Here is a 22,824-nt window from a genome sequence, read left to right on the forward strand (position 1 = left end):
AGATAGATAGATAGATAGACAGATAGATAGATAGATAGATAGATAGATAGATAGATAGATAGATAGATAGATAGATAGACAATTTTAGTATTTGATGTCCAATGTAATATCTGTGTCCTGAAGCAAAACCAGTTTTTAGGGTCATTCCAAGTTCTTATATTTCAAAAAATGAATATTTCTTTCATCTTTTAAAACAGGACTTATCATCCTTTTAAAATCACCATGGAATTTAGTGTAACGTTCTTGACACAGATCTGGAGATATCTTGATATGCAGAGTTATAAAAATATGCAAAGAAATGCGTCTTCCACGCAAATATTCATATTAATGTTCATCTGTGCAACTGGAAGCTGTGTTTCTGGTGATGGTGGGAGATCAGTTCTCTTATTCAAAGTGAAGAGCCAAATTGAAGACCAGACCAAGCACACACAAACACGCACACACAAACACACACACACACACACACACACACACACACACACACACACACACCAATCCAACCAGAACGTGTTTAGAGTCATGTATTTTGTCAATCTCTGCATGCTAATCTGATGATGGATTACATGTTGGAGGATGTGATGGATTTTGGCAGACCATCTTCACTGCTTTCCACTTCACGGACAGAGAATCTGAACAAGACTTGTAAGACAGTTTGAAGTTTGTCGCCAAGGAAACCAATGCGCAGCACCTGCTGGAATTCAAACCTGGCACCAGCCCCAACAGCTCAACAAATCAATAGCATCGGCCAATCCTATGGCACGGAAGGAATATATATTGCATCTAAAATATACATGCGTGTGCATGTTTAGAAGAGCAACAGAGAATAAGTGTGAGAATAAAGTGTAAATGTCAAATACACTCATTCGGATTTGATTCAGTAAGTTTTCCCTGAGCACGTATCAAACCTGTTACTTCAATATCTCATTTCAGAATCTCAGAACAGATGGCTTGACATGTCCAAGGTCTGTCTGCTTTCCTTCATATTCTGTCATCAGAACGCCTGTAGTAGCACTTTTCATAATATGCGAATATGCAAATGATTCTATAACCGTCCTTTCATTGCTATTTAGACTCTCTATCTCTGACTCTCAATTAATTCAATCGTAATCACGATATCATAATAGAGATTAGATGTCATTGTGATGAATGACATCAAAAACATGTTTCTCATGGCTTATTGCCGAGACCTTCCAGATGTTGAGAATGAATCTTGCTATAGAGTCCTGATTGTGTTGCAGGAAATGAGATGGTGAGAAAACCTGGCCACTTATATGACCTGCCATATCTGTGATTCAGTTACCTGCACTTTACAGAGACAGATAATGTAAATAATGCACTTGTAGTGAGATTTTTACTTACTAGGCATCACAGGTATTCATTATTACATAATCAGTGTTGTAAGATAATGTCACACTAAATAATGATTATTATGACCTTGCCCGAAAGGCATGATGTCATTGGTTGCTCTGTAACCAGAAGCACATGATTTAGCAGTTCATGGCACAGAATGCGATGAATCAATTAAGAACAATTCATATTGTTACTTAGTAGTTCAAGGACCCCAGAGCACCTGCAAAAGGATTATGTAGTACTATTTTGAATAGTCCAGATATATCTTTTCATCCTAGACTATGAGACCTTGGAGAGAAAGCAAAATTGTCTCCCACTTTACAACCACTGTCAAAAGCATTGTAAAGAGACAGTGAGTTACTGAAAACAAAGTTTGAGGAAAGGAATGAACCTTGACTGGCTTCTACGGATCTTCTTGAGTTTTTTCTTGCTATTTAGGCAGAGTTTGAGTCAGACCAGCAAAAACTGTCAGTACATCCAGTGAATTTCACCTCAGTGGGTCGAGTATTTAAATGGGACCAATAATGCCTGATTTACAAGATGTAAAAGAAGTTTCTTGTGTTCCCAGAATGTGTCTGAAGTTTCAGCTCTGTTGCAGTGATTTCTGTAAAAGAAAATATCTCCCTTTGCATTAAACTTTGAGCTTCGTAACTTTGCAGATGTTGTTTATGCTCAAACAGCAACATTACACACTAACTAAAGTCAAAAAAGTAAAATCATAATCAAGAACCCCTTTAAAAGGAAGTATTTAAACATCTACAGTATATTCATTTATTCTGCTTTGTTTCATAATGGAGTCCATCTAACATAATAAAGAGAATGTAATGCTAAAAAATGTAATGCCACACACTCAAACAGGCCTTGATAGGACAAGCATCCAACATCAAGAGGTGAAGAGATGGCTTTGGTACTGGACACTTTGGACATCATCAAAACAGCATTAGTATAATGGTATATTTTGTCTGCTGATAATGGTGTAAATGCCCTGTATGTTGGTAAGGAAAGAGCGGGCACCAGATTGGGTAAGAACTCAGCAGGGACCTCCCACCCCGAGGCTCTGTTCCGACACTTTGCCGATGACAGAATTGGGAGTTTTCGTCATTTTTGGCATGGAGAAAGAACCATCGCAGAACAAAAGAGTGAGGGGGTGTGCTGGTTTTGCATGACTCCCCACGGAGTAAGTCCTTGACGCCCTAAGCCATGCTAAAAGTGGGAGGGAGAGGCTAAACCTGGCAACCCAAGCTAAATCTGGCATCTTAACATTTCTTAGACTATTTGTGCTGCATTAGGACCAAACGACTTAACACTGTTGTAAATTACAAAAGATAAATAAGGCTTATTTATATCAAGAATTAGGCCATTTGTATTCTGCATGCTATAAGATGGCTGCTATTGTTCTTTGTCCGTATCAGTGCCCTCTGAGGCGTTTGTGCTGATGATGTTTCATATGTTAATGAAGCCAGCTAGGACAATGCGTCTTGACCTTGCAAATAATAAATTCCTGACTTATAGTTCTTTATGTAGGTAAAAGTAAAAAAAAAACACACATATACATATATGCTAACATTAAAAAGTTTGGGGTCGGTAAGATTTTTCAAAGTTTTGAAAAAAGTGCCTGCAATTATTTGAAATATTATTAGAATTTAAAATAATGTTTTTCTATGGAAGTTTGTTTCCGCCATGAAAAAAATAAAATAAAATAAAAAAGGTTATTGCTACTTTGTATCTCACAATTCTGACTTATTTACTCACAATTGCAAGTTTATATCTCACAATTGTGACTTTTTTCTCATAATTGAGAGATATAAACTCACAATAGCGAGTTATAAAGGGATATGTGCATGATATAAAGTCAGAATTGTGTGATATGAAGTCAGAGTTGCAAGTTATAAAGTCGTTATAAAGTCAGAAGTGTGAGTTTTAAAGTCAGAATTGCGAGTTATAAAATCAGAATTGCATGATATAAAGTCAGAATTGCAAGATTTATATCTCACATATATGGGATGTCCAATTAGACTAGAGTCTATACCTCACAATTTTGAGAAAAAAATGTCAGAATTATGAGTTTATATCACACAATTCTGACTTTAAAACTCACAATTCTGAGAAAAAAAGAGAGAATTGTGAAATAAAAAGTCAGAATTGCATGATAAAAACTCACAATTAGGAGAAAAAAAGAGAATTGTGAGATAAAAAGTTGCAATTACTTTTTTTAATTTTTTTTTTTTTTTTTTTTTTGTGGCGGAAACAAGCTTTCATAATTTATTCCTGTAATGACAATGTTCTAATATGCTGATTTGGTGCTTAAACATTTCTCATTATTATCAATGTTGAACACAGTTATGCTGCTTAATATGTTTGTGGAATCCATGACACATTTCCCTCCCAAGATTCTCTAATTAACAGAAAGTTTAAAACAACAGAATTTATTTGAAATAGAAATCTTTTGTGACATTACAAATGTCTTTACTGTCACTTAATTTTGGTCAATTTAATGCATTCTTGCTGAATACATGTATTAACTCCTTTCAGAAGAAAAAAATCTTATTTAATGAAGCTTAAAATTATGGTCATATATAGATAAAAAAAAAAAAGCCTGTGCAGAGATTTTTTTTTAATGTTTAACACAATCCAGCTGAGATCAAAGCAGTAGTTTTTCATCTCTCTAATTCTGGAAAGAGTGTGATCAAGTGTAATGAAACTAATGGAATCCATAACTTCAGAAAGGTGTAAGCTGCATACTTCATATTCCATTACATTTATGATCCACCATAGTGCTGAATCTAAATATTAAATATACATATATAAATATTCATTACACAAAGGATAGTCTCCTAAAGTCAGTCTTACTTCAAGGGAAAGACTCTGCAGCATTCGTTTGAAGCTATAAGAATATGTAGTGTTGATTGATATGGAATTATATAGCCTAAAAAAATTATGCATAACGCGTCTATGAACTTTAAATTTTAGATTCAGATTTTTATGAATGTATAAGGACACAAAGTATATATTTTAGCCCATATGAAGTATATAAAAGCCCCTATAAAAGCACATTCTCCTGCATGTACTTAACTGTACTAATTGGAGAAAATTATTCAGGGCTAAAGATATTCCACCCGGAGGACATTTGTAGTCATTAAGGATGACACCGTAGCAAATAACAGCATTCAGTTTCAAAATTTTAAAAGGTTTCTTCATAGTATAAGTCAACCAACTTCTGCTTCAGGATATGGGTAATTCAAAGACGATGAAAATTAAACATCTTTGTCACAACAAACATTGTTCATAAATAAGCAGCATATGACAGTAATCAGCATGCATTGTTGCGGCTAATTGTTTTGTGTTTTCTTTTCTCCAGCGGCAGTTGCATTCGCATTTGTTCCTTCGACTGGCATCAACTAGTTTCAGAGTGAGCCAGACGGCACACCCCGGGATGTTTAACTGCGCTAAAATGCAGTACACCAGGCCTTTTATTCAGCTTTAAGAGCCTGAAACGGCTGACAAGAAGATGCTGAAGATGTATTTGTGAGTTTATAAGAGATGCAGAGAGAGAGAGGACATTGTTGTGTAAAGCACACAAGTCGACAGAGAGACAGATGTTGATGGCGCGTACTAAAGAAAATTCAGTGGATGGCACAAGAGTAGATGGCACAAAAAGATCTAAGAAAATGGAGGTGGATGCATAAGGAGAGTAATAGGGAAGATGTAGGTAAAAAGCGGCCAGAGACGGGAAGGATAACAGAGAACAGTCTTTAATGGCATAGTAAAAGCCAGCCTGGAATAAATTACCTTCCATCCCGCAGGATTACTCATGTAATTATTTGAATGAGGGATTTCATTAGGATGTGCAGAGGTGTGGAAGAACGAAGGCCGAAATGATACAAGAGTGAGGACAATTTTTACCTACATAAATTAAGTTTTAGCCACGTGCAGATAATTGATATGAAAGCCCTTTGATTAGGACGAAAAAAACGAATCTACTCGTCTTACATGCAGATAGAGGAAAAAAAGAGATGAAACAAAAGGGAGATTGAAGAAGAATGAGGACATACCCAATTGATGGGGATGAGTTTTAATTTAAGAGGCGCGACGAGAGATTGATGGAGAAATAGGATATATCTTGGTTGAAGTGATGCGCCTGAATTTCATCTGTGTAAATGATCTTTAAAGCAAGTACAGAAAAATGTGTGAACATCCAATTAGTTAGGAACAGATACATACTCTTATATTTACATTAACGCTCCAACTTGAACACTGCAAATTGCAATGCTTTGACCTCTAGATCATTATCTGGCAAACTAGCGACATGTAATGACATCACCAGATTGATTCCCACAGGAAGTCACATGATGTCATATTTTCTTTTTTTTATGTGTACACAGTACAACCCCTTTTGTGTAGTTATGTACCACATTGAAGAACAAATCATATTAGACATCTTTTAATTTATCTGTACCAGTTGCTGACTGTCCTTTATCATATTTTGACATTTTGATTAAGCATAAGATATCGGCAAAGGTTAAGTTAAACTTTAAAAACAATTTAATAACACTGTTCTTTAGCCAATATTAAAATTAATATACATTTTTCATACTGTACATTACAATATTGTGGTGCCTCAATTCACGTGTTTTATTTTCATTTATATAGACAAAATAGTACAGAAGGTCTGTATTGGCCATTGGTCAAAATTTTAATATCGGTGTATTCTTTTAAAGGAGACCTATTATGCCCCTTTCACAAGATGTAATATAAGTCTCTGGTGTCCCCAGAACGTGTCTGTGAAGTTTCAGCTCAGAATACCCCACAGATCATTTATTATAGCTTGTCAAATTTGCCCCTATTTGGGTGTGAACAAAAACATGCCGTTTTTGTGTGTGTCCCTTTAAATGCAAATGAGCTGCTGCTTTCCAGAAGAGGGCGGAGCTTTAACAGCTCGCGCTTTGGTTGCTCAACAACAACAAAGCTGGAGAATCTCACGCAGACAAATGAGGATTGTTAGTAACGGTGTTCAGCCTTACATTGTTCAAACCGGAGTCGACACTGATGGAGAGACTCAGGAAGAAGTTACAACTTTTAGAACGTATCTGGACATGGTTTGAATGGCTAGTGGATGAATTTATATGAGTTGATTCAACTCGTCGACTAGCATGTGCCGTCATGTTAATCTTTTGTGCAAATCCAGCATTGAATTGACCCTCGTTTGTGAAGCAGTCCGGCGTAAAATGACGGCATGGCAACAACACTCGACTACAAGCAGCACAACATGGTCTCACCCCGTTTGTTGCGTGTTCCCAGGGCAGGGTTTATGTAAATTTTAGGGTTAGTGATGTCACCAACCCGAGAAGAAGCTTGTTGTAGTCCCTACCAGCCGTTTGTTGTAGTCCTTAAAAAGCGATGTCTGTAAAAGAAAAAATCTCCCTTTGCATTGAACTTTGAGCATCATAACTTTGCAGATGTCGTTTATGATCAAACAGCAACATTACACACTAACTGAAGTTAAAAAACTGAAATCATAATCAAGGACCCCTTTAAGATCTGAAATAATGTGTATGTAAAATAAACCCATTCTCTTTATATATGTTTATAAATCATGTCACTTCCTGTGCAGGTACTCTGATGATGTCATTATGTCTTTAATGTGAAATGCACCCATAGAGACAGATAGGGTTCAAAACACTGAGGTTGTTCAGTACAATTTTGGGACGTTAATATCAGTGTGCAAATATTTACATTTGTTCCTCCTGTAAATGATTTTTTCCAGAACAAAAGGCTGTTTTGACAGAGAATTCCTCTCTGCTAGAATTTATTCAACACCATAACTCTTTAGATGGCATGAAATTAACTGACCATAAAGAATGATATCTTTAGCACTGAAATTTCACAAATACAAGTAATTAACAAACAATCCACAAAATCTGTTTGGAAATTCAGAACAGCATGCTGGGAAAAAATAACTGGAGCACAGCAGTAAACCTGATGACAATGTCTTTAAAGAAATGGCCCACATATGGGGACGAACGAATGGAGAGGAAAATAAAAAGAGCTTCGCACATGATAGTGCGAAGCACCTCTGACCGAATGCAAACAAGTGTACAAACAGCAAGAAACCCTTAAAAATAAATAAAGATGAGACAGAAATCTGTCTCCCAGACATCAGCTCATCCTTCTTAGTTGGCGTTTCCAATATTTTTCTTTTTATCTCTTCAATCTCTCCATCTTCTGATGCTTTCTTTTCCTCGGGCTATGAAAGAGGAGCAATTGATCGTGCATGAACACACAGGAGCCCACAGATGCACGCACACACGCAGAGTGATAATTTGTTCGATTTGTTCATTTTTATTCATCCATTTATATGGAAGAGATGAAAACCCTCTGCACATCTAACAGAACCGTCATATTAGGCCTAATGCCACACACAGTTAATGCTGAAGAGCTGTAAAACACATGGGAATAAATTATCGCCAGGAGGAATGTTAATAAATTATAGTGGGGAGCATGTGGATCAAAGTGCAACGTATTCTTGTTATGCGAAAGCGCACTTTGCGCGCACGACGAGTCTTTGATATTCGGAGGAGGGACATTAACGGCACGCTTTAGAAGAAATTTTAAATATTTGACCTTAAACACTTCAAACTACTGTAAAAGTCCACACTGCTTTAGTAAAGGACCGTTTGCTTGAAAACACACTCACAGTTTTACACGTTTACAGTAAATCGAACAATAAAGAAGGCGTGAAAAAGCGGAGAAAACAGGAAAATATTCGGACTAGTGCTGTCAAATGATTAATTGCTATTAATCGCATCCAAAAGAAAAGTTTGTGTTTACATAATATGTGTGTGTATTGTGTATATATATATATATATATATACATATACATAATAAATATACACAGCACACACACATATATTATGTAAACACAAACTTATTTTGGAAGCGATTAATCGCGATTAACTTGACAGCACTAATTCGGACACATTTTTTTGTTTCTTTTTTTCCCCATTACTATTTTAAACATTACATTCCTGTTTAGGGCCAATTTATTTCTCCCAGTGTATAATCCAACATGGCCTCAAGTTCAAAAGAGCAACATATAACAACAGAGCAGATAGGAAAAAGTAGAATGCGAGACTGAGACTCAAGAGAAAGAGAGAGAGAAAGAGGGAAATGGTAAAGACCCTGAACAAACTTGTTTGCACCAAAGCACTGTTTCTTCTGGGCACATCCTGTAACTTTCAAGAGTGGATCCAGAGCAAAAGAAAAAAAGTTTATTTTTTTTTTTCCAGAGTCAGAGGTCCATTGAGGCTACAAGGTTACAAAGTTCCTTAAATAAGTGCCAGCCAATGAGGAGAAAGCTTGGCTTCCATGACCTAAAGTACACGCGATTGTCACGCCGATTCAAGTGCAACACAAGAGTCAAGTTCAGAAAAAGAGTTCAAAGTCTGTGTCAGTATTTTGTGTCTGAGGGCGGCACACGGCACAAAAATGGATGAAAATATCCTTGGGAATATCCAAATTAGCGTCTCTCGCTCGCTCTATATACACTACGCAGCATCCGTATACGCTCAAGAAAGGGACCCTGATTGAAAGAAGGTGGCGGTGGGCAGGTCTCAGTTCAATCATGAGCTCCTGGGATTGGGCAAGTCGAAAACGATGGGCGGGTTCATAGGCTGGAAGTTAACCGTGCACGCCGAGGCGTTAACAAACGTGGTGGTTCCATCCGTCATCATACCGTAACCTAGCTCACACAAACATAAAAGGACAGAGATATTACCAATGCTTAAGTTGAAATACGTAATGTACGTGATGTTTAAGCGAAAATGTATGTTAAAATACAGTAAAAAGGTGGAAACCAATTTGAATAAGATTGGATGAAAGTGTTAAAAGCAGAACGGTAAGTACAAATAACCATGCAGTGTGTGTGAGGGATGAATCCTTTTGTATCCACTAAGATATTGCAAACAGCAAAAAATTACATATAAGAGGCTGCAATTTTTGTTATGGCATAGAAAATATGCAAAAATACTGTATGGCAGAATCAAACATAGACATGCAAAGCACAACACACAAGCTGACACAAATGTATAATGCAATCACATTGCCCTCTATAAGAAACATTTATTAAAGTCACCATGAATTTTTATTTTTTTAGTATTTATTTTAAATGATTTATCAGTGCACATCAACATTATTTTTAAAATTCATATGCCCTCATAACTTCCCCTCCCTCTTGCAGTGACTTCTCTTCTCTGATGACATGTTTACTGGCGTGAGGGTGGAGAAACATGTCACTCACATGGCATCACAACAATAGCACGCGGCAATGATCCAATCAATTCCCAATGGACAAAATCAAGTCCCGCCCTACAATTTTTTCTTGTTTGAGAAGCAGTTTCACTTGGATATTAGTCACAACAGGGAAGAAAAGACTAATGCAACTTCCGTTTCATGGCAACTTTTTAAGTGTACATGCTAAATTTAATGTGAATATGAATGTGAACTAGTTTTTGCTGTAGAGCTGTCGGAAAGCAAAGCAGCATGGGACAGACTCTGCCTTGCTAACCCCAAAACAGGGCGGATTGACGTGGCAGCGGAAACAAGATCACAGGGCTGTGTGGATTTTCATGCATGTGATTTATAGACAGTTATCATCTAATGTGATTACCTTCATGAATGTGTCCAAATACATGTAGTTTGGGCTGAACTCTCCTCTGGACGGTGTTCAATAGCTCCATACAGCCAACACGTTGCATCTTCCTGGGCACCCAATCCAAGAAACCTACAAAAAAAGAAGTATAATTATTAATATGAACATTACAAGGCAAAGAAAAACACAGAGTGATATACAATATATTATGTTAGAACAGACAATTTGTTTAATTTATGCTTTTGGAGTTACAAGCAGGAAAATGCCAGACGTACCCTGTTACCAATTTAGGGAAGGGAATCATAATGACTTTAATAACTGTGGTTCTGATTCCACTTAGTGGATCGGGTTCCTTAATGATGTTTTATTAATTCTGAAGAAGAAATAATGGGCTTGTTTTTTGCCATAACACAACATATTGCACATCCGAGATGCTAATTTAAGAACTCTACCAGGGTGAAGTCATGACTCACTGAATTTTAATTAGATGATGTGACTGGACACTCTAGAAAGGTTACCAAGCAACTTATGCGAGAACTAATTAATATTCATGAACTAAGCCTTAGCCATAGTAGGATTAGTAAATACACATCCTGGATTTAGATTTTCCTTTCTCAATTAATTGGGAAAAGTCCAAAAATGTTTACAAATCAAGAACCAATAACAAAACCAAACATCATGAAGTTTGGGTCCAGATTGCGAACCGGTTTTTCTTACATCCATCTGCATTGTTTTTGCATGCCAACAAAAATTCTTTTTTGTGAAGAGATGTACGTTGCATCCGAAATTGAATACTTTCCCAATATACAGTATGCAAAAAATAGTACACCAACAGAGTAGTATGTCCGAATACATAGTATTTGAAAAACTGTAGCCGAATGACTTACTACTTCCAACCGAGATTCTGAAATGTGCATTCGATGGAACTTTACTATCTCATGAGGCCACAGGAGAAGATTTATGAATGGCGGTGAAGCAATGCAACTGACGCCATTGCAACTACACTGTTCATACTACACACATTCATACAATATACAACATACTTTTTTAACGGTCACAAAGCAAGTTTCAAACCTAATGTGGTGGCTACCTACTAGGGGTGCGAAGAGATTTCTCCTTGAGGTGAAAAGCTGTCTTGCGATATTGCCATGACGAAATCAGGGTGAAATTAGGATAAAATATGCCACTGCTACATTTACATTACACCTCAACTGTCGTTTTCCTTTTTATATAAATGAAAACCATTTAATTCATATGGATAACGGTTGCTTCAATACCATCCAGCTCATCCAACACTAGCTGCAGAGTTCAGAGTCTTACGTAGTGCAGCAGGAAGCACTGATCACGTGACGAGATGACTGACAAGACCATGGCAGAAGATTTGTTGCACAACGGAGCCTAAGCGTCTGATAAATGTCTTATCTTGTATAATTCACGCTCAGCACTGCCGCTTCCTATACACAGAGTACGCTACCTGTCTCGTCACACCCCTAGTACCTACTATCCTATACAATTTCAGACGCAGCATTACTGTATATATACAAATTGATGGAATAAAAAAAAGTGATCATTAAAGACTACAAACTTGATTTTACACTTGTAGTCTGATGTCTATACATACATGACACACAGACTTAATATGAATCTTCAGAGACATCATTGGGGCTAATTTGCAACACTATGATAAACACCCACATTCGCACAAATGTATAGTGAGACACGTCTTTACCATGAGAATTACATATTGTCACATTCTCAAAGCCCAAAAGCTTAGTGTTTTAAACTGCAGCTGTCTTTATGCACAAACTTCCATTCTCGGTACATATGACTGTGTGTGTGAGGGTTTTATTATGTGCGAAGGGATTTGCTGCACTGCGAACAGCGTCTCAGCGTTGCATGCTTTAGCAGCCTGCTGTAGCAACTCCATCTGCCAAAGCCTCAAAGCAAAAGAGTGTGTGTGCGCAAGGATGAAGACAACATAATGGGAAATAACCATTACCGCATGCTTTGTGTGTGTGTATTTGTGTGTGATTTAGGTCTTACCCAGAGGAGGGCAGTGTGTGAGAAGAATATCAGTGGAATCTGGGATCTGATTCCACTTGTCCAGCAGAGCTTGTCCTCGTGGTAGATTAAAACCCCAGCCGTAGTACCATGGCTGCCTGAAAACATACATAAAGATGGAAAAAACACAGTTAAGGCCTGCTGATGGGAACATGATCATTATGCTTCACTGATCTTTTACCCAGACTGCCCAACCACTGATCAGGGTAAGATGACATTTCCATTAGGATCTGTATAAGGTGAGTGTATCTGAGATATCTTGAAAAATCCCCAAATCACAAATAGCAATAGCTTAGAAACGACTGTCACATCTTTTACAAAATGTAATAGAGAAAAATAGTTTAAATAGAAGTGAAAAAGAAAGCAGACAATTTTTGCTCATGTGGGAGATACAGGTATGAGGACGGATAAGATTGTGTCCTCATCTTTTCTTCCCCCCACCTCCCATCACTTCCTGTCATCTTTCTGCCATTGAATGTCCGAAAAAGCAGGGGTGTAGGGACGATTTGAAAAGCTTGGCTCATGAATATTAATTAAGTGATGTAACGCTTCCCTAGTAGTCCAAACTGATCGAAAAGGCTGGTGAGTGGGCACTACACATAGGATTACCATTTGTGCATTTGTTCAATCCACTGCCAATGCACTCGATTGGCAGAGGCTTCTCCTTGGTTTTAAAGTCATTTAAACAAAACAAAGAAAACGACTAAATTATGGCATGATCATAATTTGATAATATGATCATTAAAATGTTACACTTATTAAAAAAAATAATATTGAAGAGTGATTAATATTTTTTAAGACTGCATTATATACAGGGCTTGACATTAACACTAGGGCTGGGACAATAATACGTTGCAATAAAATCGAGAAATGATTCTGGATCGATTCTGAGATTTTCCTGAATGCATTGCGATTCTCTCTCTAATCGATTCTGAGCTTAGTTTTCAACAGCAGATGGCGCTGCATGCTTTAGAAACAGCCGTACTCTGCTTGCTTCCAATTCCTTTCCACTTGAACCTTCTATAAACTAATCATTCATATAGTTCAAAAAAGGTTGAAGTGAATTACAAGGGTGTTCGCAGTGGGCTGCTTACATTAATCTCGCGTCATTAAATCATTCTGAGGTTCAAGTACATTCTCAGACTCAGCCGAATGCACGAGCGCTCTTCTTCATGAGCATTTGAGAGTGCGGTTAAAAACTAGCCTAGAGCACCATCTGCTGTTAAAAACTAAGCTCAGAATTGATTCAAGAAAGAATGGCGATGCATTCGGAAAATCTCAGAATCGATCCACGAATCGAGATGAACAATTTATTGTCCCAGCCCTAATTAAAGGGCTAGTTCAACCAAAAATGAAAATTATGTCATTAATGACTCACCCTCATTGTCGTTCCAAACCCGTAAGACCTCCGTTCATCTTTGGAACACAGTTTAAGATATTTTAGATTTAGTCCGAGAGCTTGAAAATGTATGTACGGTATACTATGTGTATGTCCAGAAAGGTAATAAAAACATCATTAAAGTAGTCCATGTGACATCAGTGGGTTAGTTAGAATTGTTTTACCTTTCTAAACATGGACAGTATACCGTACATACATTTTATAACTAAATCACTAAATCTAAAATATCTTAAACTGTGTTCCGAAGATGAAAGGAGGTCTAACGGGTTTGGAACGATATGAGGGTGAGTTACTAATGACATAATTTTCATTTTTGGGTGAACTAACCCTTTAACACCCACCAACCCACCAAATGTTGGTGGATTTCAGCAGTGGCGTGTAACGCAGTCACTCTTACTAGCCACTTTGGCGGGTTAAATGTTATATATAATATATAAATTGTAGTCTTTAAAAAAAACCTTCTGAAATAATAAACTAAGAGCAACATAGTGTTGTCAAAAATAGCAATTTTTCGATACATATCGATACTGAAATATCTGAAATGCCTCCAATACTCATTTTCCACAGAACAGATACACAATATCAGCTGCTCCCTGGATGAATATTGTTGGTGTTACAGGGTTTGAATTTCAGTGCGGGATTGTGTGTATTGCGCATAATTTTACTCTCTCCCATAGATTTTCTGCTCACACCCAAAGAGCGCACACATAAAGCCATCTCTCAGTATTAAATTCTTTTCACTGTTTATTGCACTTAAACAGTCAAATACACACAAAATAATGTCAAAATGCCGGTCTTGGTGAGTATTCACATAAACACAGTCAGTTTTGTTTTAAGTGAAAGTAAACAGTTGAGAAAGAAAATGCATGTATAACAATATAATGGATCCATGCATCAGGTCTTAAAGTGACAGCAGCCTATTATACCTGCTGACAAATTATGAGATAATATACTATCTATATGGCAGATATTATATAATATCTATAAAAATATCTATATGGCAGTTTTCCCCCATGGTATCGATGTCAAAATTGTGGCCAGTGAAAATGCTGGCTAGTAACTGTGGAAAACCTCTAGCCACAGTGGCTGGTGAGCAAAAAATGTAATGTCAAATGGGGGAAGAACAGAAAGTCGGGAAGAAAGAGAAAGAAACAGGTAGAGACAGTTTGTAAGGACAGAGAGGGGGGTTGATGGTTTTGCCTATGCCCCATCACTTTGATTGCAGATGCACCAAGCTTGAGTGACGGTATAGAAATTAACATGTCACTAACAATCTGTCCCCAGATCCATCTTCCTCTGCTGTGGCGGATTTGCACATTTACGTGTGCGAGTATGTTGAAAGACTCTGAGTGTGTGTGTGTGTGTGTGTCAGTTTACACATGAAGGTTCCCTTGCCTCTACGTGGATTTTGTAATTTATAGAGAGCAGTCACTTGAAACATTTACTTTTATAGCTGGCTGACGCATCAGTGTCCTGCCGCTGCAAACAAACACACACATGCACGCACAGACACTTTGAGGAGCTATCTAGATCAGCCCTGGGTTCCATCATCTTAAGAAGGTCAAGAGGAAAGAAGGGGCTCATGGGAAAGCAAATGCTATTTTCATTTGATTTCAACTGATTAATATTCAAATCACTTCTATCATCAGAGTCTAAACATTTATGATCAAACATCCGAAGGCCCACGGACGCAGTCTGATTAATTCACATCTCTAATCTTAAAACATTTAAAATGGCCTTTGCATATTGATGGTGCTATTTAAATATTCATTCCCATCTTTACACCGATGTCTCAATTACACTGGATTGAGAAAGGACTCATTATTGGTGTCCCAAACAGATTTTCAAACTGAGTAGAGGGAGATTAATAAACAGAAGCAAAATGAGAGAGAGAGTGTTGCATGTGAACACAGAAAGGAAGTGGAACACTTTGAAAACTCCTTTAAAACACAAGCATGATTCAATCATGCAATTCAAAAACTCTGGCGCAGTTTAATGAAGATCATTTCAAGCCGGAAGATCAGACTAACACGTGCAATTCCTTAAAACGTGACACGGCACAGCCAGTGTACTTGATGTACTAAACCATCTGTGTATTTATCAGTTTGGATGTTTTTTCATTTGTCATGGTGAGTAAAAAGCAGAGACAGCTGTTTGCTTTCATGCCTTTACTCCCATGATGCCACACCACTGCAAAAGTGGAAAAACATAAATACTTTGCAAACTAGATTTTAGCAATTTTCTAAAGCAAATTGAAGGGGTGTTTGTCCATGCAAAACTCATCAAAGCGAATATTTTCGGCAATAGTCATAGGAACTATGAAAACATGGTGCGAAAGCCTGTGGAAGATTAATCACTCATCTTGTTTTAGCAGAAACTACTAATCAGAACTAATCATGCTGTGTTGTTAATGTCTGTTGGTCACCACAGTCCTTAGAACAGTCTATTCAAAGTAGAAGTAAGGTCTGGGTCAAATCAGTGAGTGTGCGTGTGTGTGTGTGCATGCAAAACCTCTCTTGGCCAAATGATATCGGTGCAGTTTTGCCATAAATCTTTAAACGGATGGCTGGGGGGAAAAGGCTGTGGGGCGACTGTGCTTCAATATTTCATCCCATTGGTTAACTTCAAGGGTTTTAAAAGAAGAGAAGATGAGAGTTATAAGAAAATATAAATTTTTTAAAAAGAATGCGTTAATGACTCACAGAAATGTGAAATCTAAATCAATTTTTGCTACTAGTAAGGTGGTGCACTTTGAGTGGAAAGATAAAATGCGTACAAAAATTGGGGAGAAATAAATGGAGAACATGAAGCAGAAATAGGAAGTGTCATTCACAGGTCAGTAAAGTTTGTGCTAACAGCCCTGTTTACATCAAGCGCATACACAAGCACTCTATTCCAAAACCTTTCTGACTAGAGCCTACAAACGTACCCTTAGAAGGCAGCTGCCTTATACACTCTAAAAATGCTGAGTTGTTTCAACCAAAACTTGGGCTAAATATGGATAAACCCAGCCACTGCATTAAAATTTTAACCCAAAGGTTGGGTTTGTCCATATTTGACCCAAATTTGGGTTGAAACAACACAGCATTTTTTAGAGTGTATAAGGCAGCTGCCTTCTAAGGGTACATTTACACAACAATGATTTACTAAAAACGGAAATGTTTCTCCTTTGCGTTTTTTTTTTTTGTGTACAGATGGCAACGTTGTCTAAACGGTCCCTGTTGACATGGATTGGCAGGCCAGTAGATGGCGATGTCATTTTGTAAAGAAACACTACGCACCTATTGACTGAACACATAATGCGCATGACGTCACTGTTTTCACAAATTTGCATGGTTGTAGTTTAAACAGAGACAATAATGGTATCGTTTTCAAAAACTTGCACTTTGAAACCCGTTATCAAACGTTTGCATTTTCAGACCCCCAAAATGCCGTTTTCGTGTAAATGAACAGCCAAAAGTGTTTAGTCCCTAAGGTGACATGGAACCTCATAAATGAACAATTTGAAACACTCTCCTGTATTCTCTCACTTTCTGACCAATGAATTTTCACTTTTCCAGTCATTTGTTGTTGTTTTTTTATATTTTTAGAGATATCTTCTAGCCAAAGGAATAGTTTTAAACTATAAACAGCATAACTAGAAAAAAAGATATTTTCATGACTTTTCCAGGCCTGGAAAACACACTTCTGAAAGGTTTTTTTGGATGGTGGGAACTCTTTCTCTATAGGCAGTAACTCCGCAAGCTGCACAAATAGCATTTGTATGTGAGTTTAAAAGCAATTGATTTCAATAGAGTTGTGTGTTGGCATGTTTGCTAAGCTAATGCAAATATCTGGTAAAATAATCAATTTTTAATTACACTGAACTATTTTTATCAATACATTTTATGGCCAAATTAAATAAGTTTTAATAATCAATTTCTCTTAATTCATTCACTTAGCTTGTTGCGATGCATTTTGGGATTGTCCTATGCACAATAATTCTGCCTTAGAATTTGGCTAAAATGAGATACATTTTAGGATGCAGCTTAATTAAGTTGCCTACTTTGTGAAACTGACTTCAAGGGGGAAGCGCTCCTATGCCTTAAAACGATGCCTCCATAGGCAGTGCACTAGATTTTGGAACGTGTGCACAAACACACACAAGCTATCTGCAAAATGAAGAGAGCTTCTGTTTAACATCCTCACCTGTGGCTGCTGTAATTACAGATGCTGGTGGTAGCCTGACCCTAATTACAAAGGAGGTGTACACATTATTTTCTGTGTGTGTTTAAGATACTGTATTGTGCATGGCACAGAAGCAGGTATGAAAGTGAATAATTAGTTATGTGATGTATCTGACAATGACCCAATTGTGTGTACGAAGGAGAAGAGGTTGGGAATCTACAGGGACAAGTTGCTACATCTCTGAAGAATTAAGAGGCAATATCAGACAGCCTCCTGACAGTGCACACACACATAACCTCATTAAGAGAGCCTGTTTCAATTAATAGCTTGCAGGTCACAACAGTCCACTGAGATATACTAGCACATAAGAAGTGCTGTCAACATCACACATGCAATCACTTACACACTTGCACTACGAATGAACTTTTCATGACATGCTATTTCTGAATTAAATGGCTTATTGAACAAGAAAAGAAAGTAAAGTAAAATAAAAACAAAACAAAACAAAGCACATTAATCTGTAATATCTCAAATGATTTTATCATAGTGAAATCCAAAAACAATATAAATTCACACACACACACACACACACACACACACACACGAAAAACAGTGTAGGTCGGGACATGATTTTATTCATTGGTTGTTAATAAAATAAAATAAAATGTAAGCAAATTAGCTCAAAAGAAATATCAATAATTAATCATAACTCATTATAATTAATTATAAATATATAAATAATCAGTTAATCATATTAACTTGATGTAGCTGAATTAATATTACAACCAATTAATCTGTTCGGCCAGCGAACACTCAGTATTGATCGTCTATCAACTTTTCAAAAAGGATATTTTCCATGGCCACAGAAAAATATTGTTTTCTTAGCATGTAGCTGTGATCGGTGATTGGTTTTTAAGCAGATCAGAATCAACTCGCAAGAGTGTGCACAAATTTTATTTAACTAAATCATAAACACATAACTAAACTAACAAAACACACACATACAATTCATGCATACATAGGGAATGAGAGTGGAAATGATTTTGAACCATATCATAACAGGGGAGTGAAACAATGGAAAGGGTCAAAAATAAAAAGCTGGACGAACTATCAGTTTCAATACTATAAAGCACCTTTAACAAAAGGGGTTCACAATCTTAATACTAAATCGCCATTTATTGTTCAAACGATACTTGCAATTGCCTTAAATGTTGAGTGTCTGGATCTGCAGGTTCAGGAGAAATCCTTGATGGTTCGGTCTGATGGTCTTCCTTTTCTTGAAAGGAAGCGAGGCCTACCAGCCCGGCTCGGGGGCCGGGTGGGGTCTCACGTGACGCAATCCGTAGTATCAGAAGGAAAAAGAGTAGAACTAGAAGAACTAAAGTGATCTGTGTGAGGGCCTTTTGAAATCTACAGAAAGTTTAAGCCCCTCCGTCTTGGCTTGACTAACGAGAAAGGTGCAATTCTCTGGCGGACGATTCCTTTGTTTAAAAGGGAGTTCATTTGCATGGGGGAGCTAACTAGTAGGTTTGTGTCCATTTATACTCTGATAAATTTAAAGGTGCCCTAGATTCAAAAATTGAATTTACCTCAGCATAGTTAAATAACAGGAGTTCAGTACATGGAAATTACATACAGTGAGGCTACGTCCACACGAAGCCGGAGCTTACCCTAAACCGATATTTTTTTTTCCTCGTCTCAAAAAATATCTGCGTCCACACGAAACCACTGAAACGACTCAAAACGATGTAGTATACATGCCAGACCATTATGTGGCGCTGTAATTCTGCCGCAGAAATGCACTTAAAGCAGCGAAGAAGACTTGGAGCATGCGCATAAACCTTGCGCGCTGAATACAAACTTTAGCAAAGCTTAGAAATAACACTTTATTTTGGTTCAGTAGCTTCTGCAGCATGAACGCAAGCATGTAGAGTCTGCTATTGCTGTTGTTGGTGCTGTTTTGTGGTGTTAGCGCGTCTGACTAGGGGTCGACACGTGGGGTGATGACATCATCGTTTCAGAAAATATACGGATTGCCCCGTCCACACGACAACACCAAGCCGGCGTTTTCAAATTTTTCCACTCTGGGACCCGGTTTCAAAAAATACCGGTTTCACCTTTCGAAAACGCCGGATCCGTGTGGACGAAACGCCTATCCGATAAAAAATTTGTGCGGTTTCACTGAAACGCGTCTCCGTGTGGACGGGGCCTGAGTCTCAAACTCCATTGTTTCCTCCTTCTTATGTAAATCTCATTTGTTTAAAAGACCTCAGAAGAACAGGCGAATCTCAACATAACACCGACTGTTACGTAACAGTCGGGATCATTAATATGTATGACCCCAATATTTGCATATGCCAGCCCATGTTCCCAAAATGAGAGGCATTAGACAAAGGCATTACACAAGGGAAGAACGCCTGGATCTGTGCACAGCTGAATCAACAGACTAGGTAAGTAAGCAAGGACAATAGCAAAAAATGGCAGATGGAGCGATAATAACTGACATGATCCATGATATCATGATATTTTTAGTGATATTTGTAAATTGTCTTTCTAAATGTTTCGTTAGCATGTTGCTAATGTACTGTTAAATGTGGTTAAAGTTACCATCGTTTCTTACTGTTTTCACGGAGACATTTTTAAACACTTGCAGTCTGTATAATTCATAAACACAACTTCATTCTTTATAAATCTCTCCAACAGTGTAGCATTAGCCTTTAGCCATGGAGCATAGCCTCAAACTCATTCAGAATCAATGTAAACATCAAAATAAACACTGTACTTACGCGATTAGACATGCTGCATGACGAACATTTTGTAAAGATCCATTTTGAGGATTATATTAGCTGTGTGAACTTGTTTTATGTTGTTTAAGGCAAGCGCGAGCTCTTGGGGCGTGGAGCACCAGATTTAAAGGGCCACACACCCTGAATCGGCTCATTTCTAATTATGCCCCAAAATAGGCAGTTAAAAAAATTAATTAAAAAAAATCTATGGGGTATTTTGAGCTGAAACTTCACAGACACATTCAGGGGACACCTTAGACTTATATTACATCTTTTAAAAAAAAGTTCTAGGGCACCTTTAACAAACATACAATGCATTCTATGATATTGTGATGTCCACCAAAATGTAAGGATTAATTTGATATTAAACACCACCTAGATGGACTACAATATCAAGCAGTATCATCACATGCATTTATAACACTTTACAATATACAAAAGAACAATATACAAATAGATATAATGCACAAAATGTACTGGGGAAATGCATGTTCATTCATTTAGTCAAAGTTGTCAATGAATTAATGGCAAATAATCAATTTTTATAGGCAATGTATGATTCTAGTGGCCTGAAGTGTATGTGGAGAGCAAATGGTGCAGAAGGGGTGATAGCGCTCAGTGGGGAACCCAGATATTATGGGGCCTGCATGGGTGAAGGGTTGGAAGAGTAACTGTTTTGTTGAGCAACTGTGTGTTTGGTCTATTCAGATGCTACAAAAATAAAATGTAAAAAAAAAAAAACTAAACACATTAATCTGTAATATCTAAAATGATTTTATCATAGTGAAATCCAAAAATGAAGAAATATAAATTCTCTCTCACACACACACATGAAAAACAATGTAGGTTGGGACTTGATTTTATTCATTGGTTGTTAAAATAAATAAATAAAATAAAATAACACCCACGAATCAGTAACAAAATAATCTCTGAATTTTCCATTTCATGCTGAATTTAAAAGTTCAACTTTAACAAGAGGTTTTTACTGAAAAGCTAAAGGATATGACATATCAAGCTAAAAAAAACTATATAAAGAAATCTGAAATTAGTTGACCTCCCTAATCAAATACCAACTAAACTACTAGTTGATCATCGTGACCCATCCCTAAGTTTTGAGCAAGTGTTGTATATTTAGTGCAGTGTGCTGTGTTGTGTAATTGTAATTCAGGCAGTGTTGCATATTTAGCACAGTGTAACTGCATTTTTCAGGCCATGTTGTATATTTAGCACAATGTGCTGTGTTGTTTTGTTCTGAACTGCAGGGCCGGCTGGACTTTGATGTTTAATCTGAGAGAAGCAAGCGGTCCATTCACACGGGGCTCCAGTCCGAGCAGCACAGCAGGAGAGACACACACTCCACAGAACGATAGATAGAAAGAGAGAGAGAGAAACCCTGGAAGGCAGAGTATATCAGTCTCTGACAATAAAGGGATTAGACCAGGCTTGAGCTGATATACGAGTGAGTATCTGTTTATGTTTCTGTCAGACATAGCTGCACGCAACTTCACCGTTTGCCTGATTCCCCCACTTGGTCTCTGTCTGACTCTGGGTTAAAATGTGGTAAATATGGGACATTTGGTCCCCAGCATGACTTATGCAACACTCAGCATGTAAAAGTGAAACCAAGACTACTGGCCAGGATGACATATACACACATTCACTAACACACACACAGTGAAGCAAGTTTGGACTCAGTACCTGATATTGTGGAAATAAAATAAAATAAAATAAAATAAAATAAAATAAAATAAAATAAAATAAAATAAAATAAAATAAAATAAAATAAAATAAAATAAAATAAAATAAAATAAAATAAAATAAAATAAAATAAAATAAAATAAAATAAAATAAAATAAAATAAAATAAAATAAAATAAAATAAAATAAAATAAAATAAAATAAAATAAAATAAAATAAAATAAAATAAAATAAAATAAAATAAAATAAAATAAAATAAAATAAAATAAAATAAAATAAAATAAAATAAAATAAAAAAAATAAAATAAAATAAAATAAAATAAAATAAAATAAAATAAAATAAAATAAAATAAAATAAAATAAAATAAAATAAAATAAAATAAAATAAAATAAAATAAAATAAATAAAATAAAATAAAATAAAATAAAATAAAATAAAATAAAATAAAATAAAATAAAATAAAATAAAATAAAATAAAATAAAATAAAATAAAATAAAATAAAATAAAATAAAATAAAATAAAATAAAATAAAATAAAATAAAATAAAATAAAATAAAATAAAATAAAATAAAATAAAATAAAATAAAATAAAATAAAATAAAATAAAATAAAATAAAATAAAATAAAATAAAATAAAATAAAATAAAATAAAATAAAATAAAATAAAATAAAATAAAATAAAATAAAAAAATAAAATAAAATAAAATAAAATAAAA

The 22,824-nt window shown here is 36.2% G+C and overlaps 1 protein-coding gene across 3 annotated transcripts in view; it reads right to left on the bottom strand.

Moving 5' to 3' along the window:
• The window catches only part of mpped1 (metallophosphoesterase domain containing 1), a 95,167-nt gene that overhangs the window by 35,375 nt on the left and 36,968 nt on the right, over window positions 1-22,824 (bottom strand). Inside the window, exons 4-6 of one of the 3 annotated variants that reach the window (XM_048157197.1) lie at window positions 12,041-12,156; window positions 10,016-10,129; window positions 8,260-9,088 (exon numbers count right to left, since the gene is read on the bottom strand). In XM_048157197.1, the coding sequence (XP_048013154.1) occupies window positions 8,970-9,088; window positions 10,016-10,129; window positions 12,041-12,156 (349 nt within the window). In that variant the 3' untranslated portion in view covers window positions 8,260-8,969. Of the gene's footprint in view, window positions 1-8,259; window positions 9,089-10,015; window positions 10,130-12,040; window positions 12,157-22,824 lie in introns of those variants that run through there. The other 2 variants (XM_048157195.1, XM_048157196.1) reach the window with 2 other exon arrangements.

Source organism: Megalobrama amblycephala, linkage group LG14, assembly GCF_018812025.1.
Source record: "Megalobrama amblycephala isolate DHTTF-2021 linkage group LG14, ASM1881202v1, whole genome shotgun sequence".
NCBI classification, from domain to species: Eukaryota; Metazoa; Chordata; class Actinopteri; order Cypriniformes; family Xenocyprididae; genus Megalobrama; species Megalobrama amblycephala.